The 24,333-nt window shown below is 43.7% G+C and overlaps 1 protein-coding gene across 1 annotated transcript; it reads right to left on the reverse strand.

Moving 5' to 3' along the window:
* Positions 1–32: 32 nt before the first annotated feature.
* SAMM50 (SAMM50 sorting and assembly machinery component) lies at positions 33–16,072 on the reverse strand. Its single transcript, XM_088478379.1, has 15 exons — positions 15,906–16,072; positions 15,164–15,274; positions 14,891–14,992; positions 13,167–13,254; positions 12,366–12,472; positions 10,582–10,712; positions 9,863–9,950; positions 8,660–8,788; positions 7,458–7,529; positions 7,026–7,112; positions 5,558–5,628; positions 5,319–5,386; positions 2,616–2,762; positions 2,038–2,179; positions 33–737 (listed from the first exon to the last, which is right to left on the reverse strand). Exons 1-15 carry the CDS (start codon positions 15,924–15,926, stop codon positions 692–694), a joined length of 1,410 nt encoding a protein of 469 aa, XP_088334505.1. The 5' UTR covers positions 15,927–16,072; the 3' UTR covers positions 33–691.
* Positions 16,073–24,333: the final 8,261 nt, after the last annotated feature.

Raw genomic sequence — 24,333 nt, forward strand, 5'->3', positions numbered from 1 at the left:
TTTACAATAAACTAAATAAATAAAAAAAAATAAAAACATAAAATGACCATCTCACTTCAACTCATTTTGCGAAATCCTTATGCTGGCCATACACTGCACTAACGGGCTGAGAGATTAAATGATTTTGCACAACATTATACAATGAACCATGTGTGGTCATGATCAGAACTTCAGTGGCTGAAATCAGCAGAACAGCGGTCAGGACGACTGAACAGCAAATCAAATTACCCTGACTGCTTTTCTGTGTCAAACGATTATCGTTCAGTGTATACACAGGAACGATAATTGTTCACAACTGTTGCGCATTGGCCAGACCTGAATGATAAGACTGGAATATGAAATATCTGCAAAATGTGAAATTTAATTTTTTATAAATTTTCCTTGAGTGTATTTCCGAAAAGAAAGGCCATTTAGACATGTGTAATTGCCCCAAAAAGGAATTCCCAAATGAAAAGACTGAAAACAGAATAGGGTGTACATATGTATGGGTGCCCTATTATACAGAGAATCTTTTTTATTTCAAGAAATCACGACAAACAAAAAAAATCCACATTACATGTTCCATCTTTAATCGCTCCGGTGCATAAAATATAGTACATAAACTGAGCCAGACATCAGGGCGAGAAATAGACTGTCTCGTTAAATAGTGCAGCGCTGTTTGGATGAAGTGCTTGTCTTGTAATGGGCAGAATTACAGGAACCGTATTCCTGCCCCAAACTGTACCCCGTCACATATCCTACAACAAAACACAACGAGCAATGATGACATATTACCAGATTAAAAGAGTAAATATGTATTTGACTGTTCCAGAAAAATGTGACCGCTATTCGGAATGGGTGACATAAATGCAAAGCAGGTTTGTGGGAGAGAAATTCAGGGCCTGATATTCAGAGGCGTCTACCAGAAATTCAATTAGGGTCATTTTAAAAAGACATACAATTTACAAGTGCCAGCAACAGCGGCGCCCATTAATGTTTTCATTGGCTTCCCCACAGCTTGGAGACTGGCTTAGAGCTGATGGGGAGGCCATATGTAGAGAGGTGGCTAACTTGGTCTGGGGTATTTGGCAACCCAGGTTTCATCCAAAAAGCTTAAAATCTCAAAAGAGGATCATTTGTTAGTTCTTAACAACTGTAAATGACACAATATATTCCTAAGAGTCCCGTAAAGTTGCTTCAGTGTCTGTATGGGCCGGGGATCGGATCAGAGACATAAACCTGGACCATTTATTCGGGAGAGATCGTTCCCTTTGTAACATGGCTGTCACCGTTTTCCCTTGTGCTAACCTAAGAATATTTAACCTATGTGAAAACGGGTTGGGTATTATATGCTGCTGGATGAAATCCTGACAGGTGGTAAGTACCCCAACCCTCCCCCTCCCGATGGTGCCTAACACTCTGGAAGGAGGGGGGTTGCTAACCCTAACCCTCCCCCCAGAGGTGCCTAAACCTAAAATCCCCAGGCTAAGTATCATACTTACCCGTCTTCTTACCTTCGGGATGGTGGGGGTGGATGCCGACGGCGGTATCCTGATCCTCTTCGGGATATCGTCCGCCGGCATATTCAACGTAACCCGTGAAAACAGCCCTTGAAATCACTTTTCAATTAAGGAAACTTATTGTATATGTAGTAATAGTAGTTATGTGTGTGTCACTGTATTATACTATGTGTTATGTATAGGTCATGCATATGCTACTATAGGTGCCGCTGGCTATGCCACGTGTGATAACCCTCACAATAGGAGGTATGGCATGAAATGGGTCTAGTATAGAATATAGGTTCAGCCCACACAACGGCTGCCTCCATGTGAAAAAAAAAAACATCTCAGACCAGTAACATCCCGCAGAGACATCGCAGCGGCTCCTGCGAGAGCTCACACTTAAAGTTGGATCTCCCCCTTTAATGCCCAAGTGAACAATCCATTTGGATAACCGCTCACATACAAGGGATAATGGTCATTTCAAATATTTAAACAACAAAATTAGCCATCTCTATTGATAGCATTAACATCATTCCCAATGGTCAGATGAACAAACCTGTCTCCACTCTGGACACCCATGGGGATGCAGTAATTCAGTTCCAGCCTTGCAATGTTTCCAAGCCGGAGCACAATGCCCGCACCGTACGACCAGCGGATACACTCAGCCAGCCTGCGAATGTGAGCTCTCGGGCCTTCACCTGGGTAGGGAAGAGAAGGAAATCAACGCAAGCAATTGGCAAGAGGACTAGCGCCCAACCTCAGCACAGAACGGGCACTGCACCTATGATCGGATACCGGCATGCAGTTCCCATTACATTCTCTCTCTCTCTCTCTCTCCAAATAATAAAAATGATCCAAATCCAGCAATTATGCCAGCAGGAGGAGATCTCCTCTCCTGGCGAGAGCAGACCAGCTCACATTGCTGATGTAAAGTCCTCACAACATGGCAGGAATGTGATAATAGACTTGGCCCCAGCAGACTATTAGAGACATCACGGGACCAACCACATTGGAGGGGCTGAGCACAGCAGGCGGGTCAGAATTTGCTATTTTATGTACCTCAAAACGAAAACAAGTCCTCCGTTACCAATCACACCAACTCTGACCATGTTCCCCAGTGTATATTGCCCATACCATAATTCAGGTTGCAGAGATTTCCGGCATTCAGGAAGAAATGTGTTCTGAAGAGATCCCCAAATCCGCCACGGCCAGGACGGAAAGGAAGTGGGGTGTAGAGATGTACACCCCCAGCCCAATATGCTTCACCACCCAGGTAGTCGCCTGTAAGGACAATAAATCGCTCAAGATATTATAAATGATATCGCAGGTTGTAAACACAATAGTTCTTGCACAGTTACTAAAGACTGAATGCATTTACGTTACCAATAGCATATACCGCAGTGCTCCACAAGCCCAGTTTATTTTACTTATAAAGGTGCTATGTAGAGCCCCCTCTAGCTGACAAATGACCGTCCTCCTTAGGCAACTTTTTTGTTACAATGGCCATTATTCTGCAAACTTGCTTCATTTGTAAAGAATTCTCTTTCAATTTACAACAAGACTTTTTATGCATCTCAGGTGCTTATTCAAAATGAATGCCAAGGGCAAAATTAATAAGCGGAGGTTTGACAGCGGTTTCTATTCTATTCTAAACCCCGGCGGTTTGGTGGTGGTTTCTATTCTATTCTATTCTAAACCCCGGCGGTTTGGTACTGGTTTCTATTCTATTCTAAACCCCGGCGGTTTGGTGGTGGTTTCTATTCTATTCTAAACCCCGGCAGTTTGGTGGTGGTTTCTATTCTATTCTATTCTAAACCCCGGCGGTTGGGTGCTGGTTTCTATTCTATTCTAAACCCCGGCGGTTTGGTGGTGGTTTCTATTCTATTCTATTCTATTCTAAACCCCGGCGGTTTGGTGGTGGTTTCTATTCTATTCTATTCTAAACCCCGGCGGTTTGGTGCTGGTTTCTATTCTATTCTAAACCCCGGCGGTTTGGTGCTGGTTTCTATTCTATTCTAAACCCCGGCGGTTTGGTGGTGGTTTCTATTCTATTCTATTCTATTCTAAACCCCGGCGGTTTGGTGGTGGTTTCTATTCTATTCTATTCTAAACCCCGGCGGTTTGGTGCTGGTTTCTATTCTATTCTAAACCCCGGCGGTTTGGTGCTGGTTTCTATTCTATTCTAAACCCCGGCGGTTTGGTGGTGGTTTCTATTCTATTCTATTCTAAACCCCGGCGGTTTGGTGGTGGTTTCTATTCTATTCTATTCTAAACCCCGGCGGTTTGGTGCTGGTTTCTATTCTATTCTAAACCCCGGCGGTTTGGTGCTGGTTTCTATTCTATTCTAAACCCCCGGCGGTTTGGTGCTGGTTTCTATTCTATTCTAAACCCCGGCGGTTTGGTGCTGGTTTCTATTCTATTCTAAACCCCGGCGGTTTGGTGCTGGTTTCTATTCTATTCTAAACCCCGGCAGTTTGGTGGTGGTTTCTATTCCATTCTATTCTAAACCCCGGCGGTTTGGTGCTGGTTTCTATTCTATTCTAAACCCCGGCGGTTTGGTGCTGGTTTCTATTCTATTCTAAACCCCGGCGGTTTGGTGGTGGTTTCTATTCTATTCTATTCTAAACCCCGGCGGTTTGGTGCTGGTTTCTATTCTATTCTATTCCCCGGCGGTTTGGTGGTGGTTTCTATTCTATTCTATTCTAAACCCCGGCGGTTTGGTGCTGGTTTCTATTCTATTCTAAACCCCGGCGGTTTGGTGGTGGTTTCTATTCTATTCTAAACCCCGGCAGTTTGGTGGTGGTTTCTATTCTATTCTAAACCCCGGCGGTTTGGTGGTGGTTTCTATTCTATTCTATTCTAAACCCCGGCGGTTTGGTGGTGGTTTCTATTCTATTCTAAACCCCGGCGGTTTGGTGCTGGTTTCTATTCTATTCTATTCTAAACCCCGGCGGTTTGGTGCTGGTTTCTATTCTATTCTATTCTAAACCCCGGCGGTTTGGTGCTGGTTTCTATTCTATTCTATTCTAAACCCCGGCGGTTTGGTGGTGGTTTCTATTCTATTCTATTCTAAACCCCGGCGGTTTGGTGCTGGTTTCTATTCTATTCTAAACCCCGGCGGTTTGGTGCTGGTTTCTATTCTATTCTAAACCCCGGCAGTTTGGTGGTGGTTTCTATTCTATTCTATTCTAAACCCCGGCGGTTTGGCGCTGGTTTCTATTCTATTCTAAACCCCGGCGGTTTGGTGCTGGTTTCTATTCTATTCTAAACCCCGGCGGTTTGGTGGTGGTTTCTATTCTATTCTATTCTAAACCCCGGCGGTTTGGTGCTGGTTTCTATTCTATTCTAAACCCCAGGAGTTTGGTGGTGGTTTTGCAGTGCTTTCTAAATGACAGCTCTGTTCTATTCTAGTCTATAATGTGTTTTGATGGCAGTTTTGCAGCGGTTTTGGCTTTAGTAAATCTGCAGAAATCAAAACCGCCACCAAACCACAGTCCAAACACATTTTAGAATAGAATAGAACAGGGCTGTCATTTAGAAACTGCTGCAAAACCGCCACCAAACCACCGGGGTTTAGAATAGAATAGAAACCGCCATCAAATTGCTGCTTAGTAAATTTTGCCCCAAGAATTGAAGAGATACTTCCTTTGGCCACTGAGTGGCGCTGTCCAATAAGAGTCTGCAGACATTTCATCTTTAGAGGAGGAGCAGATACGCATGGCAATAAACATACAGATGAACAAGGCTATATTACTTATTTCAGTGTGCTTTATTGAACATCTATGGGGAAAAAAAAATAAAAAATGAAAACACAATGTTCTGTCCAAATCTACCAACCTTCACTCTGGGGTCCAATGCTGTACATGCTAAATCCCCGCACGCTGGTCGGCCCTCCCAAATAGAAGCTGTCAATAAAAACAGAAATTGAGATGGATATAAAGACAAGTGATCCAAACATTCTTATTTATGTGCTGGAGCAGCAGGACTGTGACGTACTGTAGGCACATATTTTCCAACTAAACATGTAACTCTTGAGATTTCTAACCGGAGCACAGGGCCCACTCTGTGTTACTCACCGATCTGCAATGCTGGACGGTTTATCCCCAATAGGAACCACCATTCCTCCCCATAGAGATGTGGACAGCACCTAGTAATAAATCCCAATAGTAAGAGGAGTCTCACATACAGGTCACTTAAAATAAATCTGTAAGTGCTTTACTAAAAACAGATCAATACCACAGAGCATATTCTCCAAACGAATGGGTTACTTACAAAAGATACTGATACAGTCCAAAAAAGTGATGGTAAACTGTATTCTTCACCAATAAAGGTCTAAAATCAAACAAAAAACCCCCAACAGACTCACAAATGGTGTTCAGTCTAGGTCCAGCCCGGGGTAGGGCGCCAGATCGTAGAAAGAACGTGCGTCCGGAAAAAGGGGGTGTGGCCACAAGAAAATGGGCGCGAGACACACCTTTTTCTTCTCTTGGGGGCGTGGCCAGCACTTACAGGACATACAGGGCGGTCCCCAAGCTCTCCCCTCACTATGAATAGATGCCGTGCGTATCTTTAAGTAACTTTACTCCAATTGTTCTAGGTCACTGCTACAGTTCTCCATTTTAGCTTCCTGACAACAGATTCTTTAAAAGGACTTTTGACTAAACAAATGTAAAAATATTACCCCACTTCCCATCTGAGATCACTTTGAGGACAAAAACAACAATAGCAACATCTTGTGTTTTATGTAACTACTGTACCAACAAAATAAAAGCGGAAAAGCACTAAAAGGAGCCAAGGCATACAAGTAAATGGGTGGGTTTTGTGCAAATAAAATTGCCTAACTTACATTTATACTAAGTACTGGTCGGAATCAAATTCTGTGGGGCAACAATGCTGATCACTGTGCCGCCATGGTGTACGACCCATCTTGCATTCACGCTACAGTGTACAGGATTTGGGATTACATGAACAGACACATTTATACAGTAACGGGATCTATTAACCATAATAGTGGGGAATAAGGGCAGTGTGTGTTACTGAGGGGAGAGGGCGAATAAGTAATAATCAGAAAATCCCAGCATTCATCTGGCAATGCCCTTAGTGTTCATCATAGAACACTAACCTCTGACCCCATATTGCGTCCATCAAACCCCCTTTAACATTAAAGTATTTGGTTGCGCTCCTCACAGTGACTGTAGGGGGTATATTTACTAAAGTGAGTGTTTTTAGAAGTGGAGATGTTGCCCATAGCAACCAGATTCTACTTAACATTTAACTAGCACCTTCAAGACTATAGTAGCTAGAATCGGACGGGTTGCTATGGGCAACATCTCTACTTCTAAAAACTCTCACTTTAGTAAATATACCCCTAGGATACAACGGGTAAGCTTGTCCGTCAATATGACATCACCGAGCAGCGTCAAATGGTATTCGGGTTAATATATGCCACACCCTGTAACTTCATATACACAGAATAGGAGAAGGGTTTCTCTCAAGGTGGGTACTCCGTACATAGCATTTATTTAACCTTAAAAGACACCTCACCGAGTCCCATGCCAGCTGTTTGTTCAGCTGCAGCTCGAAGTCCTCCTTTAGGAAGCTGACGTCTCCTCCGGTGTATCCCGCCAACTCCTGCAAAGCACAAACGTCACAGTGATCGCGTGTCCAGCCCGTCATATCCTGTATACTTATATCAGAGCTGCGCAACATCATTCAACATTAGCCAAGGCCAAAAGTTAGGAGACACCAGCATTGTGTCTTTACGACATGGATGCTTCCAATATCCTTATGCTTTAAAAAGTATGGAGTTCATTATACCATATATCTTTATTGTTTAATGAATGACTAAAGACATACCACAACCGTGAATATATTACGTGACTGCAGAAAGGAACAATTTAGCCCATAACAAAATCAATATAGGTTGAAAAAAAGTTTATTCCAAGTTCTAAAGACGTGAGACCCTTGTAATATTACCTGATTGATCTTCAGCAAGGCACCTCTTTTTGGCAGTATAGTAGAATTGCGGGAATCAATCACCATTGAGTGCTAGCAAACAAACAGAAAAACCCTGATAATTATTAAAGACCCAGTTAACCCACCACTAGCCCTTCATAATAAAGATGTATTAATATCTGAATAAATGCTAGTTCTGCAACATGTTTACTGGGTGGGGATATTTAAAAACTAAAGATCTTATCCATATGGCATCATTTAGCAATAATGAAAACGGGAGGGGGGGTACAGAAGCTTAAAGCACCATAGACTTCAGCAAATTGTCATCTTGGCAAGATAAATACTCTATACAGCTTAGTGTGCTGGAAATGTAATACGGGAGTTTTACCTCATCTCTGTGACTGAGGCCCTGATTCAGAGCCGGACGCTCTGACAGAGCGCTAGCTCTGAATCAGGGCCCGGCATTTCTTATTTCAGAACGGCCTCCTGGCCGCTCGCATAGCTGTGGGTGAACACCATCAAGACCATCGTGACCATCGGGCTTGCGACGAGACCCTTGTGGCAGGGTCTCGTTGCTGCAAGCCCCATAGAGCTTTCAGCTCTAACAGAGCCGAAAGCTCTCCCACTGACATCACATGGGAACGCCTGCGTCTGGGCAGCCACGCCCCCGGCCCGCCCACCAAAGGGGGCGTGCTGTCACTCAACACAGACAGCACGCCCCCTTTGGTACGAGACCCGGAGCGATGGATTGCCCGTCGCTATCCGGGTCTCGCGCATGCAGGAGCCGGCTCCGTCGTGCGCATGCGCACTGGCCTACCATCGACCCGGTTGCAAGCGACCCTGAAGTAGAAATGAAGAATATATTGCAGTGAGATTGTGTCAGATATGTCAGGCAGAGCAGTGAATCTGTGGCTATAACACTGCATCACTATGCTGGGACAACCCTGACTGCTCTCCTCATCCTAATGGTACAATATATAGCATGTATCATCTTATTCATGAATGGGTCATAATCTGGCTTCCGCTGTTCTATAAAGGCGAAGTGTACAAAGACAAACCTATAACACGTGATTCATATATACAGTATGTGTGTGTTTCCTAATTACACCTATTGAATTGTGCTGGTAAGAAATGGCTTTGTTAGACGATGGAGTGGAACCTGTTTGTGGTTTACGCATGACTTACAGACAGATGAGTTACTTGTTAGACTGATTATATCTTACCGTCAGAGAAGACTTGAGCGAATGCCCGCTTTCCTCCCGTATGGCGAATGACGCCGTCCGTGCTAGGCAACCAAGTTCTCTCCAAACGCCCTCCCACTTCAAGGTATGGTTGGTCTTCCAAAGCGGGAACTGCAATATAAGCAATGATAATAAGAGGAGGCCGAGAATTACACTAGAGGTTCAACTGACCAAAGCATTAATAATTACCACAACCTTATCTTTGCTGTAGCCCTGTGCTACTAGAAAGGAGCGGATCGGTTTTGGCTCTGGCTTTTCCCGCCAAATTCGGATTTCAGAACAAGGCAAAAGGTCCTCTTTCACGGACAAAAATTAGGTCTGGTCCATGAAAGATTTTGCCTCGTTCTGGGATCAGAACTTGGCAGGAAGATCGCAGCCAAAACCGAACCTCTCATCTCTGGTCTGAGCATTGCACCTACCACAAACCTGACAAAAATCCTATAATAATGTGTACACACTTTTCCATGCTTAAGAATGACAGCTGACACAGAGGGCCAATCACCCCTTATATTAATCATGTTTAACGCGGACTTGTCATCACAAAATGTAGGAGACAAACGCAGCCTCAGGCGATGTCACCAATACACGGGTAAGATTTATTCTTGAGAGTAGTGGGCGAGAACCACCGTGTTCAGGGAACAGGCACGCATTAAGGCCCTCATTCAGAGCCGTACGCTCTGAGCAGAGCGCACGCTCTGAATGAGGGCCGCCCTCCATAATTATGGAGCGTCCTCCTGGACGCTCGTATAGGTGTGGGTCACCACCCACAGCCTATACGAGCGTGCAGTTTGATGGCCGCGATGGTCTTGACCATCGCGACCATCGCCACTGCGAGCCGGAGCCTGCGGTTGAGTTTTTCAACCGCAAGGCCCGGAGTGATTTTGGCTCTATCAGTGGGCCGGCTTCAGACGGTAGGCGTTCCCTTGGGAACGCCCCCGTCAGGGAGGCACGCCCACCAAAGGGGGCGTGCTGTCAATCAACATCGACAGCACGCCCCCTTTGATCAGACACAACGAGCGAAGGAAAGTCCTTCGCTCGTCGCGTCTGGCGCATGCGCACGACGGAGCTCCCGCCGTCGTTCTCATGCGCAGTGCACAACATCGACCCACTTGCGAGCGGACAGCCGCTTGCGAGTGGGTCTAAATCAGGCCCTAAATCTTTTTATAAATGAGTAATGTTCCTTACATTGAATTCAGTAGATACACCCCGGTCTGTTTCGCGTAGCGAACTCCATGGGAACTGCCCGGTTACTTTATACAAGTTGACACAAAAACTGCAACATAAAACACAAATACATTTTCAGATCTATTCCGATTCTGAATCGAACGGCCACAGACATACAGGACATTGGGGATGGCTATTTTGTGGGCAGATTTAGGGGAAGCAGGCCATCATAGCCATAGGAATTTGGCTGGTGCACTATGAATATTGGTCAAGTGCTCTCCTGCAAGCTCTTAAAAAGTTCCGCCATCAAAAGGCTGCATATGAAGTGAGCAGGCGATGGTACAATTACCTAGTAGAGCTCCAAAGCCTCAGTAATTCTGTGGCTCATTTACAAGGATTTACTCTTAGGCCTCTTCCTGAGTTTTAAAACGGAGATGTCCACTTTAGGACTTCCCTTGCTCAGTATAAACCACCCTCTCCCCACATAGTGTAAATGAAAGACGCTACCGGTCGCAAATGGTAGGGTACAGGATCGAGCAAGTTCCAAGCTACCTCTAGATTTTCAATACAGCTTTAATAAAGTGTTTTGGATAGACTGGGAACTCCAGCACCCAAAGCAGCTTCATGAGCCGGCTCTTGGCTTCAGGTAAGGAGATAAGGAAATGGGTTCTTGGGGAATGGGATCTTTAAGCATAAATTATTAAATTCTAAAATATTATGTACAAGAAGCAAATTCTTACTTCCTTTCAAAGTTCCCAACTTGAGGCTTGAAGAACGACAAGCCGTAGGAGGTCTCCTTGGTTCCGTACGAGAATTGGAAAGTCATTTTTTCAGCCCGACCAAAGAGATTGGGAAGTTTGAGTCCGAGAACCTAGAGGAGAAACCAGACGATAATTCTCAAAAATCAATGGATGAAAAAAACGACTCACTTTGTAATTTAACGGTGAGTTTTCATACTATGGGCCGTATTCAATTTGGAGCAAAGGGCCTGATTCAGACCCACTCGCGAGCGGCTGACCGCTCGCAAGTGGGTCGATGGTCTGCACTGAGCATGCGCACGACGGAGGGAGCTCCGTCGTGCGCATGCGCCAGACACGACGAGCGAAGGACTTTCCTTCGCTCGTTGTGTCCGATCAAAGGGGGCGTGCTGTCAATGTTGATTGACAGCACGCCCCCTTTGGTGGGCGTGCCGGGGGCGTGCCTCCCTGACGGGGGCGTTCCCACGGGAACGCCTCCCGTCAGAAGCCGGCCCACTGACATCACTAGTGATGTCAGTGGGAGTGATTTTGGCTCTGATAGAGCCAAAATCACTCCGGAGCTTGCGGTTGAAAACCTCAACCACAGGCTCCGGCTCGCAATTTCGATGGTCGCGATGGTCACGACCATCGCGGCCATCAAAATGCACGCTCGTATAGCCTGTGGGTGGTGACCCACAGCTATACGAGCGTCCAGGAGGACGCTCCATGAAAATGGAGCCCGGCCCTCATGCAGAGCGTGCGCTCTGCTCAGAGCGTACGGCTCTGAATGAGGGCCAAAGTCCGTTTTGGCGGAAAAGTTTCACCGATGACATCATTTTCGCCGAATCCATTTATCCCCGTATTCAATTTGTCCGACTTTTCGCCGGTGCGAAAAGTCAATGCATCAGGCCCGGCGAAAAAGTATCCCCATTGGATAGGTGGCGAGAAAAAGTGTATAATTGGGGTTTTGGGGTGCAGGCTTCCAAAAACCACCCTGCACCCCTTGGACAGTCCCCCAAAGGTAATCTGTGTCCAAAAATTTGAAAAAAGGACCACAGGACACCCCAAAAAATTTACTTTCATTTTGCAGGCAAAAAAAAAAAAAGTTTGGGGACAAACTTTTAAACTAGCGAAATAGACTCAAGAGGGGTCCCCACGTATGCCCCAGGTGTTTAGGATTTTCAGGGGGTTGTGGCAGGTGGATTTTTCACAATTTTTAAAACACATTAGCCACTTTAAAATATGCTAGTACCCATTTTCATGAACCCCAAATTTGATGGGACCTACTTATTTTTTCCCCAAAAAAAGTTGCTAAATGCTTTTCTTCACCACCTTCTAAAAAATGCAAAACAGCACCTATTGAGACCGTTTAAAGACCCCACATATCTTTAGCGGGCTATTCGGGGGTACCCATAGTGATTCCCCATGTCAGGGCATTTTTTTGGGGGTGTCATGCTGATTTCCCAAAAACTGACAGGACTTTGGCAGTTTCAGTTTCGCCGGGTCCTGTTTTCGACCATTTCAAATTGAATACGGGGATACGCGCGATACTTTTTCGCACCTGAAACCTGCGATGACGGTCAAAAGTCCAGACTCTGACTTTTTGCTCCAAATTGAATACGGGCCTATGTATTAACAAACAAGATAATTGCATTAGTCTGTAGAATTTGACACACTCGCATATTGGTATTATTTGCATTGCCAAGAAAAACTGACACCTCAAATAAATAATAATAAAATTATCACTATTGTGTCACCAAATGATTATATAAAGAGCACGCCCGTACCATACTGCCTTCGTTGTTGCCGACCATTGTATTATAACTTCCAGTTAACCGTCTCAACTCTGTGACTTGAAATGTGACATCCAACCCATTGGGAAGAGCATCTTCACCTGCAAAGTGAGAGAGTAAAGGGCTGCAGGTTTTTTATTGTTCAAAATCTACATCCACTAAGAAATAGGAGGATTTGCAAATCTTTCTACTTTGCGACTCCTGTTCCTGACAGTCAACTACTTGAGACTTAAAAAACAAAAGAAAGCATTCATAAGTGCTGTATTTCTATCACAGTGCAACAATGATTTGTAAAGTATGTAAAGAGTATTAGGTTAAGTTCCCAGTTAACATAGACCAGGGGTTCCCAACCACGGTCCTCAAGGCACACTAACAGTCCAGGTTTTAGGGATAGCCATACTTGAGCACAGGTGACTTAATTAGTGCCTCAGTTATTCTGATTAAACCATCTGTGCACAATCATGGATATCACTAGAACCAGGACTGTTAGTGTGCCTTGAGGACCGAGGTTGGGAATCACTGACATAGACCCTGTTATTTTACTCTATACCAGTGGTTCTCAAACTCGGTCCTCAGGAACCCACACAGGTCACGTTTTCCAGGTCACCCAGCAGGTGCGGAGGTGTAGTCATTACTCATTGGCACATTTTAAAAGACCCTCAGGTGGAGCTAAGTATTTCACTTGTGATTCTGTGAGGAGACCTAGAAAACATGCACTGTTTGGGGTCCTGAAGACCGAGTTTGAGAACCTGTGCTCTATACAGATTTAGGTTTTGCTTTAGTGCTTGCACTCACCTTCGCAAGTATCTATGAGAACTTCCACCTCTCTGAATATCCCCATACGGAGCATCTTCTCTCTGGCTTTATGGGACTTTGTCATGACCTGGAAATGAAAGATTGGATTGATGCAATTGCAGTGCAGTAAATTAAATACTTCCTGACAACATTCTCCCCCACCCCCTTCCTTCCCAAATAGCAGAATGGTAGTAGCATACAATCCAGTACACCAATTCTTCAAGGCATGTCTGCTCACCAACAGTAATAATGGGTCATAGGCACAAGACTCTTAAACTTTACCACCAATAGCAACCATCCAATTACCGTTCACAGCACAATAAACCCCAGTGTGTGAAAAGTGCTTCTACAATGTACTAGATCCCGGCATTTGGTCTCCAAAACTACTCAGTCTATGTTTCCCCACCCAACATACTATATCCCCTGAAGAAGTCTTGAGGACAAAAAGCGTTGGGTTCTACAGGTACTTCTCTCCTTTTACTGGACTGATCTCTTAGCAAAAGCCATCTAATCAGCAGATAGGACACTAGAGGTTCCAAACTTTTGTCTTTAGAGTAATTTCCAGATAAACAGTTTGTTATGATGACGTACATATGATTATTTATTTATTTAATTGCATTACATTGTATTTGAGTATTATTGTTTCGGAGGATGCAGAAAAATGTGCTCTGTGGGAATTACCTTGATAAACTCTAAACTCTATACATGAAGAGATTATGCAACGGATTTGATACGATCCTTTTATGTTTCAGAGAAGCTCCTAATTCTATTCCATCTTATATGAAGGAACTCACAATGGAGCAGATGTACTAAGCTCTGGAAAGTGATAAATTGGAGAGTGATAAATTACCAACTAATCAGCTCCTGTCATTTTTCAAACAGCCTGTAAGATGACAGGAGCGGAGTGGCTGGTCAGTTATCACTTTCCAGAGCTTGTTAGATATCTTCAGTTCTGACAAACGCTCAGAACTTTTTCCATCTACATTTGTGAAGGTTATTAACTGCCCTTATAAAAGCCAAATAATAGTTATTTACCCAACCCCTCTATTTATTCATACATGACGGCAGGGATTTCTACCATTCCCATCTTACTTTCCTTTATAAAAAAAAAAAAAAAAAGCCTTTCTACTCTCAAAAATTAAAATTTACATTGTTCTGATGCACATTGTTATCGGCTTTACGTGACTTTTACTTGTTTTGAGAATTTTATAACTTTTTGAAACCATATTGTAAAGTTTCACAAGTTATTGATATGGTTGTGTTCTTCCCCCTTCTTCCTTTTTTGTTCCTTGTGTACAATTTTCTTGTAAACCAATAAAAAAATATTAAAAAAAAAAAAAAAAAACACATTATTTTACGTCTAGTGGTCGATTAAGCACCAGAAAGCCATTGACGGTTTTTCCCTAGCAGAATTATTTCTATACTTTAACTTGCACATCTGAAGTAAAGATTTTAGAGGGCAATTCAATTCTAAGCGCAGGGACGCTGACACGGTCAGTTGAAGGCACTCGGCGACCAATATCTTCGCTCGTTTTTACACACATCCCGCAGAGGTGCGCAGGAAAATATGCAAAGATTCCGTACCGAATGAACCACTAATGTGCAGAGATGGCCGTCGCGGCGATGTCCGACGGCACATCGCTGAGGATTGTATTGCCCTCTCAGAATACAGACGACCATTCGCAAATAATAATTTATAAACTGAAACAATGCGCTATACTTACATCAATAAGATTCTTAGCCTTAAAGACATCGCTAATCTCATACATAATGAGGTCGTCCTTTGTCCTCCCCAGTCCTTCAAAGTGCACACGCTGAACCACAACCTAATGGAGACATGAAAAAAACCTGTACCAACTCTTTTCATTCTAAATTCTTTCACAATGCAGGATCCACTTTTTTTTTTTTTTTTTAAACACATATAAGTTAAAAACTTGACGGCTTATAAGTGATAGTCACCTAGGTGTACCAGCAATGGGCAGGCTCCAGATACTTACATCTTTGTTTTCTAAAATCTCCTGCTTCTTCTGGGGCTCCACTTCTACCAGATCCCCGACGTCATCCGCGGAGCCGAAATCTGGCCCATCCATAGGGAGGGGATCCAGGCTCTGGAGAGAAATGAATGGGAGAGACACATTATTATTATTATTTTAACACTAACTAACATTCTAATCATCAATTCTGCAAGATACAGGTAGGGAGGTGCAGGTAGGGGCTTCAGAGGGGTGTTGTAACGTGAAACGAGCCACCGTGATGCTTCCCCGCTGCGATTTGCATTATTTATTGACTCCTAGAATAAATGTGTCAGTGTGGGGGACTTTGATACCAACACGGACATAATGGTAAAAAGAAAAAAAAAACAACAACTTCCAAGTACCGGTACATCTCTTTTAAGAGCCACTAATTGGGACTGTTCCCCGGATCACTACAGTTGGGACGTACGGTGATCACAGTACACCTCGTAGAATTTTTGATAGAGGGAGCATTAATATATATATATATATATATATATACACACACATAAATAATGTTTATACATTTTATATATATATATATACATACATACATACATACATACATATAAAGATGTATATAGATAATGTATAAACATTATTTATTTTCATTTTCCAAGAGAAAGACACCACCCATCACCTCACACACCCATCCCACACCGGTCTGGATCTCTATCCCGGGGGAAGGTCACCAGCACCGGCAAGCAGCCCCTCCTCCGAGCCTCACCCTGGCGTGCACAGTCCCCATGCCTCCTGTGTCTGAGTCCGGGAGACTCTGCCGCGCTGACCCCGGGATTCACCTCCACACAGCGGCCTCGCAGAGTCTGTCAGCCGGACATGGGGGCCGCCATGACACCTCCAGGTAACTCCGCCCGCTCCTCTCTCTGATTGGTCAGCCGCCTGACAGACGCTCCTGCGTCCAGCCAATCGCGGGGGCTGCAGCGGTGGGGCACGTGACAGGGTGGAGCGCTGCGGACAGAAGAGTGGCGATGCTGGTGATCATAGTTGCTTTAAGTCCGCTTATAACAAGCGGAATTGGGCTTGTTTTTTTCCCCAGTTGCTTGTTTTTTTGGATGGTTGTTTGTTGCTTGTTTTTTGGATGGTTGCTTGTTTTGGGGCTTATTTTTTTTAAGGTAGCTTGTTTTTGGGCTTGATAGCCAGGTCCCACTACTACTAAGGTGAGCAAATGTTATATAGCTCCTTCACCAATCCATTTATATTTAGCTGTCTGCCTGTATATCTCTCTGTATATGTAGTTATATAGATATGGATAACTAGAATGACTCGTTTAAACGATCTATAGAAGTTACATTTTCCCATATGTCAGTTATTTTGTTTTGACGTGTTTGTGTAAATGACTTTTGTGCTGTACTTTACCGCGCACAGAGGTCCTGACTCACCAGTGCACACTAGTTATTGGGAATCTGTGCAGGACCCATTCTGTGCATGTGCAGAACGGGTCCTGCTATATCGCACAGGCACCTGTATGCATTTCACTGGGGAAGGGTTTGTAGAATCTGCACAGGAACAAATATAATTTAACTCTAATAATTTTATTAACCAGTTTGTTCATCAATTTTGGTGGGTATTATCCCCTATTAGTTAGGTATAGCTGGTGTTGCACCATAGGAAAAGTACAGAGTACTTATATGTAGAGTGTAGAATCACATAGAAATGACTCAACATAAGGAATTTTCCTTGGGTTGGTGCACTCTTATATGAAAAAAATTAATTTAGTTTAAAATATAACTTTTACTTAAATATATCTAAAAAATGTCTTATTTTATACATACAAAACACAACATATATGTAGACAGTATACGCACATATATTACTACAATCACTTAAAGAAGAAAAAATATTCTTTATGTTGAAAAACATATAAGTATGGCTCAATACATTTTTTATCTGAACAATAAAGTGAAATATTCAAACCACTGAAACAATCTGTCCTATATCAATTTGTTGCATGTGTATTATTACCAATTGTCAGGTCTTTTAACATATAATTTAATCTACAAAAAAATTCTTATCATATGTTAAATATACATTCCCAATATCATAATGCGTATATAGGAGTGGTTAGTATACTGCACATCAGTCACACCCTCATAATTGACCCTTGTCATTTATCAGGAAAAAGGAAAATAATTGTTCTTATACAAAAACCAATATGTTATAGTTTTGCTCATTAATTTTAATCCTCTCTCAAAATAATTATAACTCCCTATTATGTACATAAATCATGTTATTTATAGATATTGTAATTTTGAGAAAGCAGTGTTCTGTTATTGCAACACATTAGATACATCCAGTAATGGCAACAAAATTATTTATCATGAGTGATATTCATCACCACATAAGATACTTTGTAATAAAAATTGCCCTGAGATTTCTACACATTGAATATATATAGTGAGAGCACATACCAATTTAGCAATAACATGTATGCAATGGACTGTTATTATAATATGTTAAAGGTATTACCACAGTACAGGGCAGAACCGCCGGGGAGAGCGGGATGAGAGAGCCGGCAGAAATACCTTCGTATCCTGAGACAGTAAACAGCCAAAGGTGGGGTGTGCGGGAGCAGTCTCCCGGTGTGCAGACTGGGTAAAGCCGCCGGTGGCCGGGTCACATGGGCGCCCTCATGAGACCTGCCATACCGGCGCTGGCTGATGATGACGCGCGTTTCACTGGAGAGCTTGTTCACATCGGCTTTACCCAGTCTGAACACCGGGAGACTGCTCCCGCACACCCCACCTTTGGCTGTTTACTGTCTCAGGATACAAAGGTATTTCTGCCAGCTCACCGGGAGACTGCTCCCGCACACCCCACCTTTGGCTGTTTACTGTCTCAGGATACGAAGGTATTTCTGCCGGCTCTCTCATCCCGCTCTCCCCGGCGGTTCTGCCCTGCACTGTGGTAATACCTTTAACATATTATAATAACAGTCCATTGCATACATGTTATTGCTAAATTGGTATGTGCTCTCACTATATATATTCAATGTGTAGAAATCTCAGGGCAATTTTTATTACAAAGTATCTTATGTGGTGATGAATATCACTCATGATAAATAATTTTGTTGCCATTACTGGATGTATCTAATGTGTTGCAATAACAGAACACTGCTTTCTCAAAATTACAATATCTATAAATAACATGATTTATGTACATAATAGGGAGTTATAATTATTATGAGAGAGGATTAAAATTAATGAGCAAAACTATAAAATATTGGTTTTTGTATAAGAACAATTATTTTCCTTTTCCTGATAAATGACAAGGGTCAATTATGAGGGTGTGACTGATGTGCAGTATACTAACCACTCCTATATACGCATTATGATATTGGGAATGTATATTTAACATATGATAAGAATTTTTTTGTAGATTAAATTATATGTTAAAAGACCTGACAATTGGTAATAATACACATGCAACAAATTGATATAGGACAGATTGTTTCAGTGGTTTGAATATTTCACTTTATTGTTCAGATAAAAAATGTATTGAGCCATACATATATGTTTTTCAACATAAAGAATATTTTTTCTTCTTTAAGTGATTGTAGTAATATATGTGTGTATATTGTCTACAAATATGTTGTGTTTTGTATGTATAAAATAAGAAATTTTTTAGATATATTTAAGTAAAAGTTATATTTTAAACTAAATTAATTTTTTTCATATAAGAGTGCACCAACCCAAGGAAAATTCCTTATGTTGAGTCATTTCTATGTGATTCGACACTCTACACACCTGTATGTATTTGCCTGATTGACAGGCAGCGGAGTTTGCGGGGCGAAGATGGCCTGCGTTCCTGGAAACGGGGGCATGTTGCCTCTGTTTTCTGCATTCCCGTAAACGGGGGCATGTAGCCCCCGTTTTCCGGGAGTGGCAAGGCTAGGATCTGCATCCATGGACGCAGACTTCCTGGCCTTGCATGATGACAGAACACGGCCGGCTTCAGCTACCGCAGCCTGACCAAAGGTGCAACCATCGCAATCAATGGTTGCAATGGTGATCCCAGACTGCAACCTTGGTCGTAGCCTGGGATCGCAGATGCAGCAAGGAGATTTCAGACACCACCAGCTGCATTTGCATTTTAGCAAGGAAGGAATTACAAAGCTGCTTGTATGCGGCTTTGCAATTCCGTCCTATGCCGAATCAGGCCCCGAGTGCCCTGCGCTTTACTTCGCACAGTGGAGTCTATTCGTAGGGCAGGGAAAAGCAGTGCTTTGCAAATATTTATACGTAATTTAATAAAATGAACAATAAACAATAACGTTTGTGGTTTTCATTAAATTACCCCCACACCCGTACAACCATATTACATTGGGCTTATGTTTTGGGCTTTATCGGATTGGGTTGGGCTTGTTTTTCACTCAAGAGTTGCTTGTTTCTCATTTCAGAGTTGGCAACAGTGCTGGTGATAGCTTAAACTCATTAAAGCTTTATCAAACTTTCAGAGGACGAATGGAGGTGTTGCCCATAGCTATAGCAACCAGCCAGCTACTAGTTATCATTATATACAACTGGAGTAGGCCTCCTGTGGCACTACACGTGCCAGCATGCCCTGCCACAGGTTTAGCATGCCCTAACACACAGGTTCTCAAACTCTGTCCTCAGGACCCCAAACAGTGCATATTTTGCAGGTCTCCTCACATAATTACTAGTGAAATAGCTGTACCTGTGAATTTTTTAAAACGTGTCAGTGAGTAATGAACACACCTGTGCACCTGCTGGGTGACCTGGAAAACATGACCTATGTGGGGTCCTGAGGACCGAGTTTGAGAACCACTGCCCTAGCAGAACACCAGTCATACCTCCCAACTGTCCCTAGTCCCGCATTTAGCGGGACAGTCCCGTTTTTCTGGGACTGTCCTGCAGTGTCCCACAGTGTCCTGCGATGGGGGGAAAGTTGGGGGAAGCATACACGCTGCTCTGCTATGCAGAGCAGCGTGTATGCAGAGCTAGAATAGACGCCATGCGCACAGCGTCTATTCAGCATACGGGGGGGAGCCCGGGGGCTGCCCAGCATCTTCGGCGCGCGCATGTCCTGACTCCCTCCCAACAAATGTTGGGAGGTATGCACCAGTGGCAGGGCAGGCTGGGACGTGTAGTTCCACACCTGATGGAGTGCCACAGGTTGCCTTCCCCAGATATATATGCATACTTGCTTACCCTCCCGGAAGTTGCGGGAGGCTCCCTGTTTTTCGGGTGACCCCCCAACACCCCTGGAAGGGTAGGCACTTCTCCAGTCACTCTCTTTTTAATATATTTCGGCCCTGAGACATTGTGCATCGCTGCGATAAGCGGTGATGCAGCGTGTCTCTCGGCAGAAATAAGGGGCATGACAATACAAAACGTGGAGTCCCAAACCAGGTAAATGTCTCCCTCATGATATGGGTAATGTTGGCATGTTTACATAGCTCTAGCTGGCATATGTATAGGACAAATAAACGGTGAAGAGCTACCCAAGGAGTTGGCATAATACCTTTACTGAAATGCATCTAATTAAATGATCAGAACACCAGCACAAAGTGTTAACGAAAACCATAACAGTGGCTTACCGTATGGCGGAATAGTAAAACTGGTAAGAGCTGCCCGGACACTTAACCCATGTGGATTCACCATAAGAGTGATTGTCGTGATTATGTTGTGGATCACGAGATATTAGGCAACATGTTACCATTTTGTGTTTATTAAGTGTATTTCTTTTAACTACCAGCATGGTGACCTGCGAATGACTCTTGGGGGCCTATCTATCATTCTGTATTTGCGGCTTTATCCCCAAAAACGGGCTAAACGCAAATATTACGTTAAACCCGGATGTATGAAGGAGAGACCGCTGCAGGTATCTCCGACACCTGCTGTGATCCCTCCATTCCCGCAGGCAGCCGCATCTCCCATAGGTTTCTATGGGGGGTGCGATGCTGCCAAATTTACCAATATCCAGAATGCGATGCATTCTGGATATTGTCCCCCGCAGCTACCGCCACCTGAAGATGGCGTTAGCCGCTGTAGCCTATGGGCTGCACTGCGCATAATTAGCCGGCAGAGGGTTCCTCCGGAATCCTCCCCTGGCAATGGCGGGCGCACACGCGTGCAGTCAGCGGAACTGCGCATGAGCAGCAGCCTTGGAAGCTGTCCGAGCACATCGCAGGGACGTGCTCCTTTCGGAGCTCCTGTCCCTGCATGTGCCAGGTGATACATCTTGCAAAGCGATCATGGGCCGTACTGTCATGCCCAGATCACAATGCAAGTACGATCATTAACAAAATGGGGGCCTTGATGTGTAATGTCCAACTGCAGGGTTAATTATTTATCTGAGAAGATGCCATATGAGTTTGGGCCTGGCAGATTTATGTATAGCCCATTAGGACTGCCTGCAAATGATCCAACAGACAATTAATGGTAAAATTATCGGATCTTATACATTCTCACCGACATGAGGTTGGCCTTGGGAGTGTCACCACTCCATACCTGAGTGACATCATGTTCTGGACAAAGAGCCATAAATCCTAATTAGTATCTACACAAGCCAGTGAGCTAGTAGAAGGAAGGTTGTGTGACAGCCCAGGCAGGCATAACGTACCATGTACAACTCTGAAACTTTGTACAATTCTTGGGAGCCAATCTGACGTGTACTGTTCCATCTTCTTGCATCTCACCGCAAACAGATTCATGTACGTGAGAGTGGTTCTGTTAATTTTTTTTGTTTATAAGAACATTATTTGCCTAAGACTATCTTTGTATGCCATTCTTATTAATTGTTTTTGTAATCAAGCATTGTATCTTTCTCATATTAAACTTTATTTAATAAGATTGGTCTCTGTGATTCTCGTCAAATCCATTTTGCCTGTGGATTCGGCTAATCCATACTACACGTATTACAGTTTTATTATCTGGGTAATGATAACTGGGACTAAATTTTAGTTGTAGGGAGGACTTTAAGGCTTCCTACTTGAAATGAGTAGCCCCTGAATTAAACTTAAGTTGTGGCAGACGAGTTAATAGTGAGCGGGAGAGATGTTGGGGAGTGTAATCATTTCTGTAGACAAACCAGGTGTTTTTTTTTTATTTTTTTTTAACTCTTTGTCAGGCCCATGACATGCAGGTTCAAGTGAGCGTTGATCTTGACAAGGTTACAAATTGGAGTATCTTGAAACCGAGTTTATGACAGTAACTGTATGCTTGGTTCACAGCATTACCAGTGCTCATTTGCAACAGCCTTATTTTAGGTGCAAAAGATCTGCCCGAAAACAGGCGTAATTACGTGTACACTCAACTCTGCATAGCCCACACTTCCATCAGGACACCCTTACGACACGTGAGTATGCCCCATTGGCACTCTGTTCTGTCTACTTAGCCACAGGTGTAGAGGCAACTGAAACGCAGGCAACTCTGCATCTCAAGTAGTTGCATACAGTCGGCTCCGGATCACGCACTATGCAAAAGCATCTGAGATACCGGCTTCCATTCAATTCTGCACCAGCCCCTAATAGTACATACGTCTGTCTTTTCTGTATTTGACCCAGTTTATCAGGGTGTTCCTTCCATTTGTGAATAGAGATTAACTTATGGCCAGGTGGGGGACATGAGAGCAGGGTTGTGCCAGTCACCGGGAGAAAAAAAAACAACACTTGTGCCACATAATGTTGGGCCTGGAGGAAAGCCTATAGAAATAGAGCAATGCCATATTGTTCAAGAAAAGGCCGTAAGGTAAAAAGCTTTTGGTCTAAGCACTGTACGATTCGGCCTAACCCTGATCTGTCCCATTTTGTGAAGGTGCAGGTGGGACTCCATGCCATTCTGGAAAGACAGATGTAACTTAGCACATGGCGACGTAGTGAGTAATAGGGACTCGGCCTGATTCATTACCGATCGCAACTGCGATTACACATGCAATCAACCGTTTGTTGCGTTCTGCGTAAGCATCGCAATGCGCAAAGATAATACTGCGATCAGTGACTACGCAGACCCATCTGAGTGATTGACAGGAAGTGAACATTTTGGAGAAGTTGGTCGGCGAAACACAGGCGTGCCAGGGCGTTTGAACGCCGTTACAGGGGCATGCATAAATTATTCACTACAATGCCTTACACAGCCTGAGTACTCATATCGTGCAATGAAGTTAGCAATTCCTGAGTAAGGTCAGAGCTTGTGCAAGTGTGCGTGAGGCTGCGATGGTACTCTGTTACCGATGGTTTCACAGTCTTGCTAAACATTACGGAAGTGTGTAAGGCAGAGATTTTCAACCTTTTCCAACAGGGAAAACTACACAAGATTTTAAAATTGCAGAGGCACACCATCCTTTTTTTTTTAACCAAATATAATATTTAATAACACATTGCACTCCACAGAAAAAAAACAACCATACCACATTGCACTCCACAGAAAAAAAACAACCATACCACATTGCACTCCACAAAAAACAAACAACCATACCATATTGCACTCCACAAAAAACAAACAACCATACCACATTGTGCTCCACAGAAAAAAAACAACCATACGACATTGCACTCCACAGAAAAAAAACAACCATACCACATAGCACTCCACAGAAAAAAAAACAACCATACCACATTGCACTCCACAAAAAACAAACAACCATACCACATTGTGCTCCACAGAAAAAAAAACAACCATACCACATTGTGCTCCACAGAAAAAAAAACAACCATACCACATTGTGCTCCACAGAATTGTTTCCCACAGAAAAAAAACATGGCTGCCCCCCACAGAAATAAGACAAAAACAAAACACATTGTTCCCCACTAAAAAAAAAAATATGGCTGGATTATATATGGCTGGTCCTCACTAAAAAAAAAACTATGGATGGTCCCCACCGAAACAAACAAAACCCACATTGTCACTCACACTGCAAGCAGGCCGCTGGGCAGGAGGTAAAGAGAGAGAGAGAGAGAGCGGACTGGCTGGCGCTGGGCGTTGGCTGGCGGAGCGGGCTGGAGGGCAGTGGACAAAGTGGCGTGCGTGACCTGTGATGTCACACCGCCGCGTCTTTGCAGGTCACATCCAGGGCGCGCATGAGTCTCCCACAGGAGCTCAGCGGCCTGGGATACTGCAGTACCGTAAAATGTGCCCGGCGGCTCTGACTTCCCCACGGCACACTTCACAACCGGC

The sequence above is a fragment of the Taudactylus pleione genome, unplaced genomic scaffold (assembly GCF_031769625.1).
Source record: "Taudactylus pleione unplaced genomic scaffold, aTauple2 ptg000212l, whole genome shotgun sequence".
Classification (NCBI taxonomy): domain Eukaryota; kingdom Metazoa; phylum Chordata; class Amphibia; order Anura; family Myobatrachidae; genus Taudactylus; species Taudactylus pleione.

Bases quoted from the DNA above. Each gene is read 5' to 3' on its own strand.
- SAMM50 (XM_088478379.1), bottom strand. From the start codon at position 15,926: ATGGGGACTGTGCACGCCAGG. The intron at 5,629-7,025 runs GTGAGGTGTCTT...ATTTATTACTAG, and splicing joins AACAGCTGGCATGGGACTCG to GTGCTGTCCACATCTCTATG. The intron at 738-2,037 runs GTTTGTTCATCT...GTTTTGTTGTAG, and splicing joins GGTGTCCAGAGTGGAGACAG to GATATGTGACGGGGTACAGT.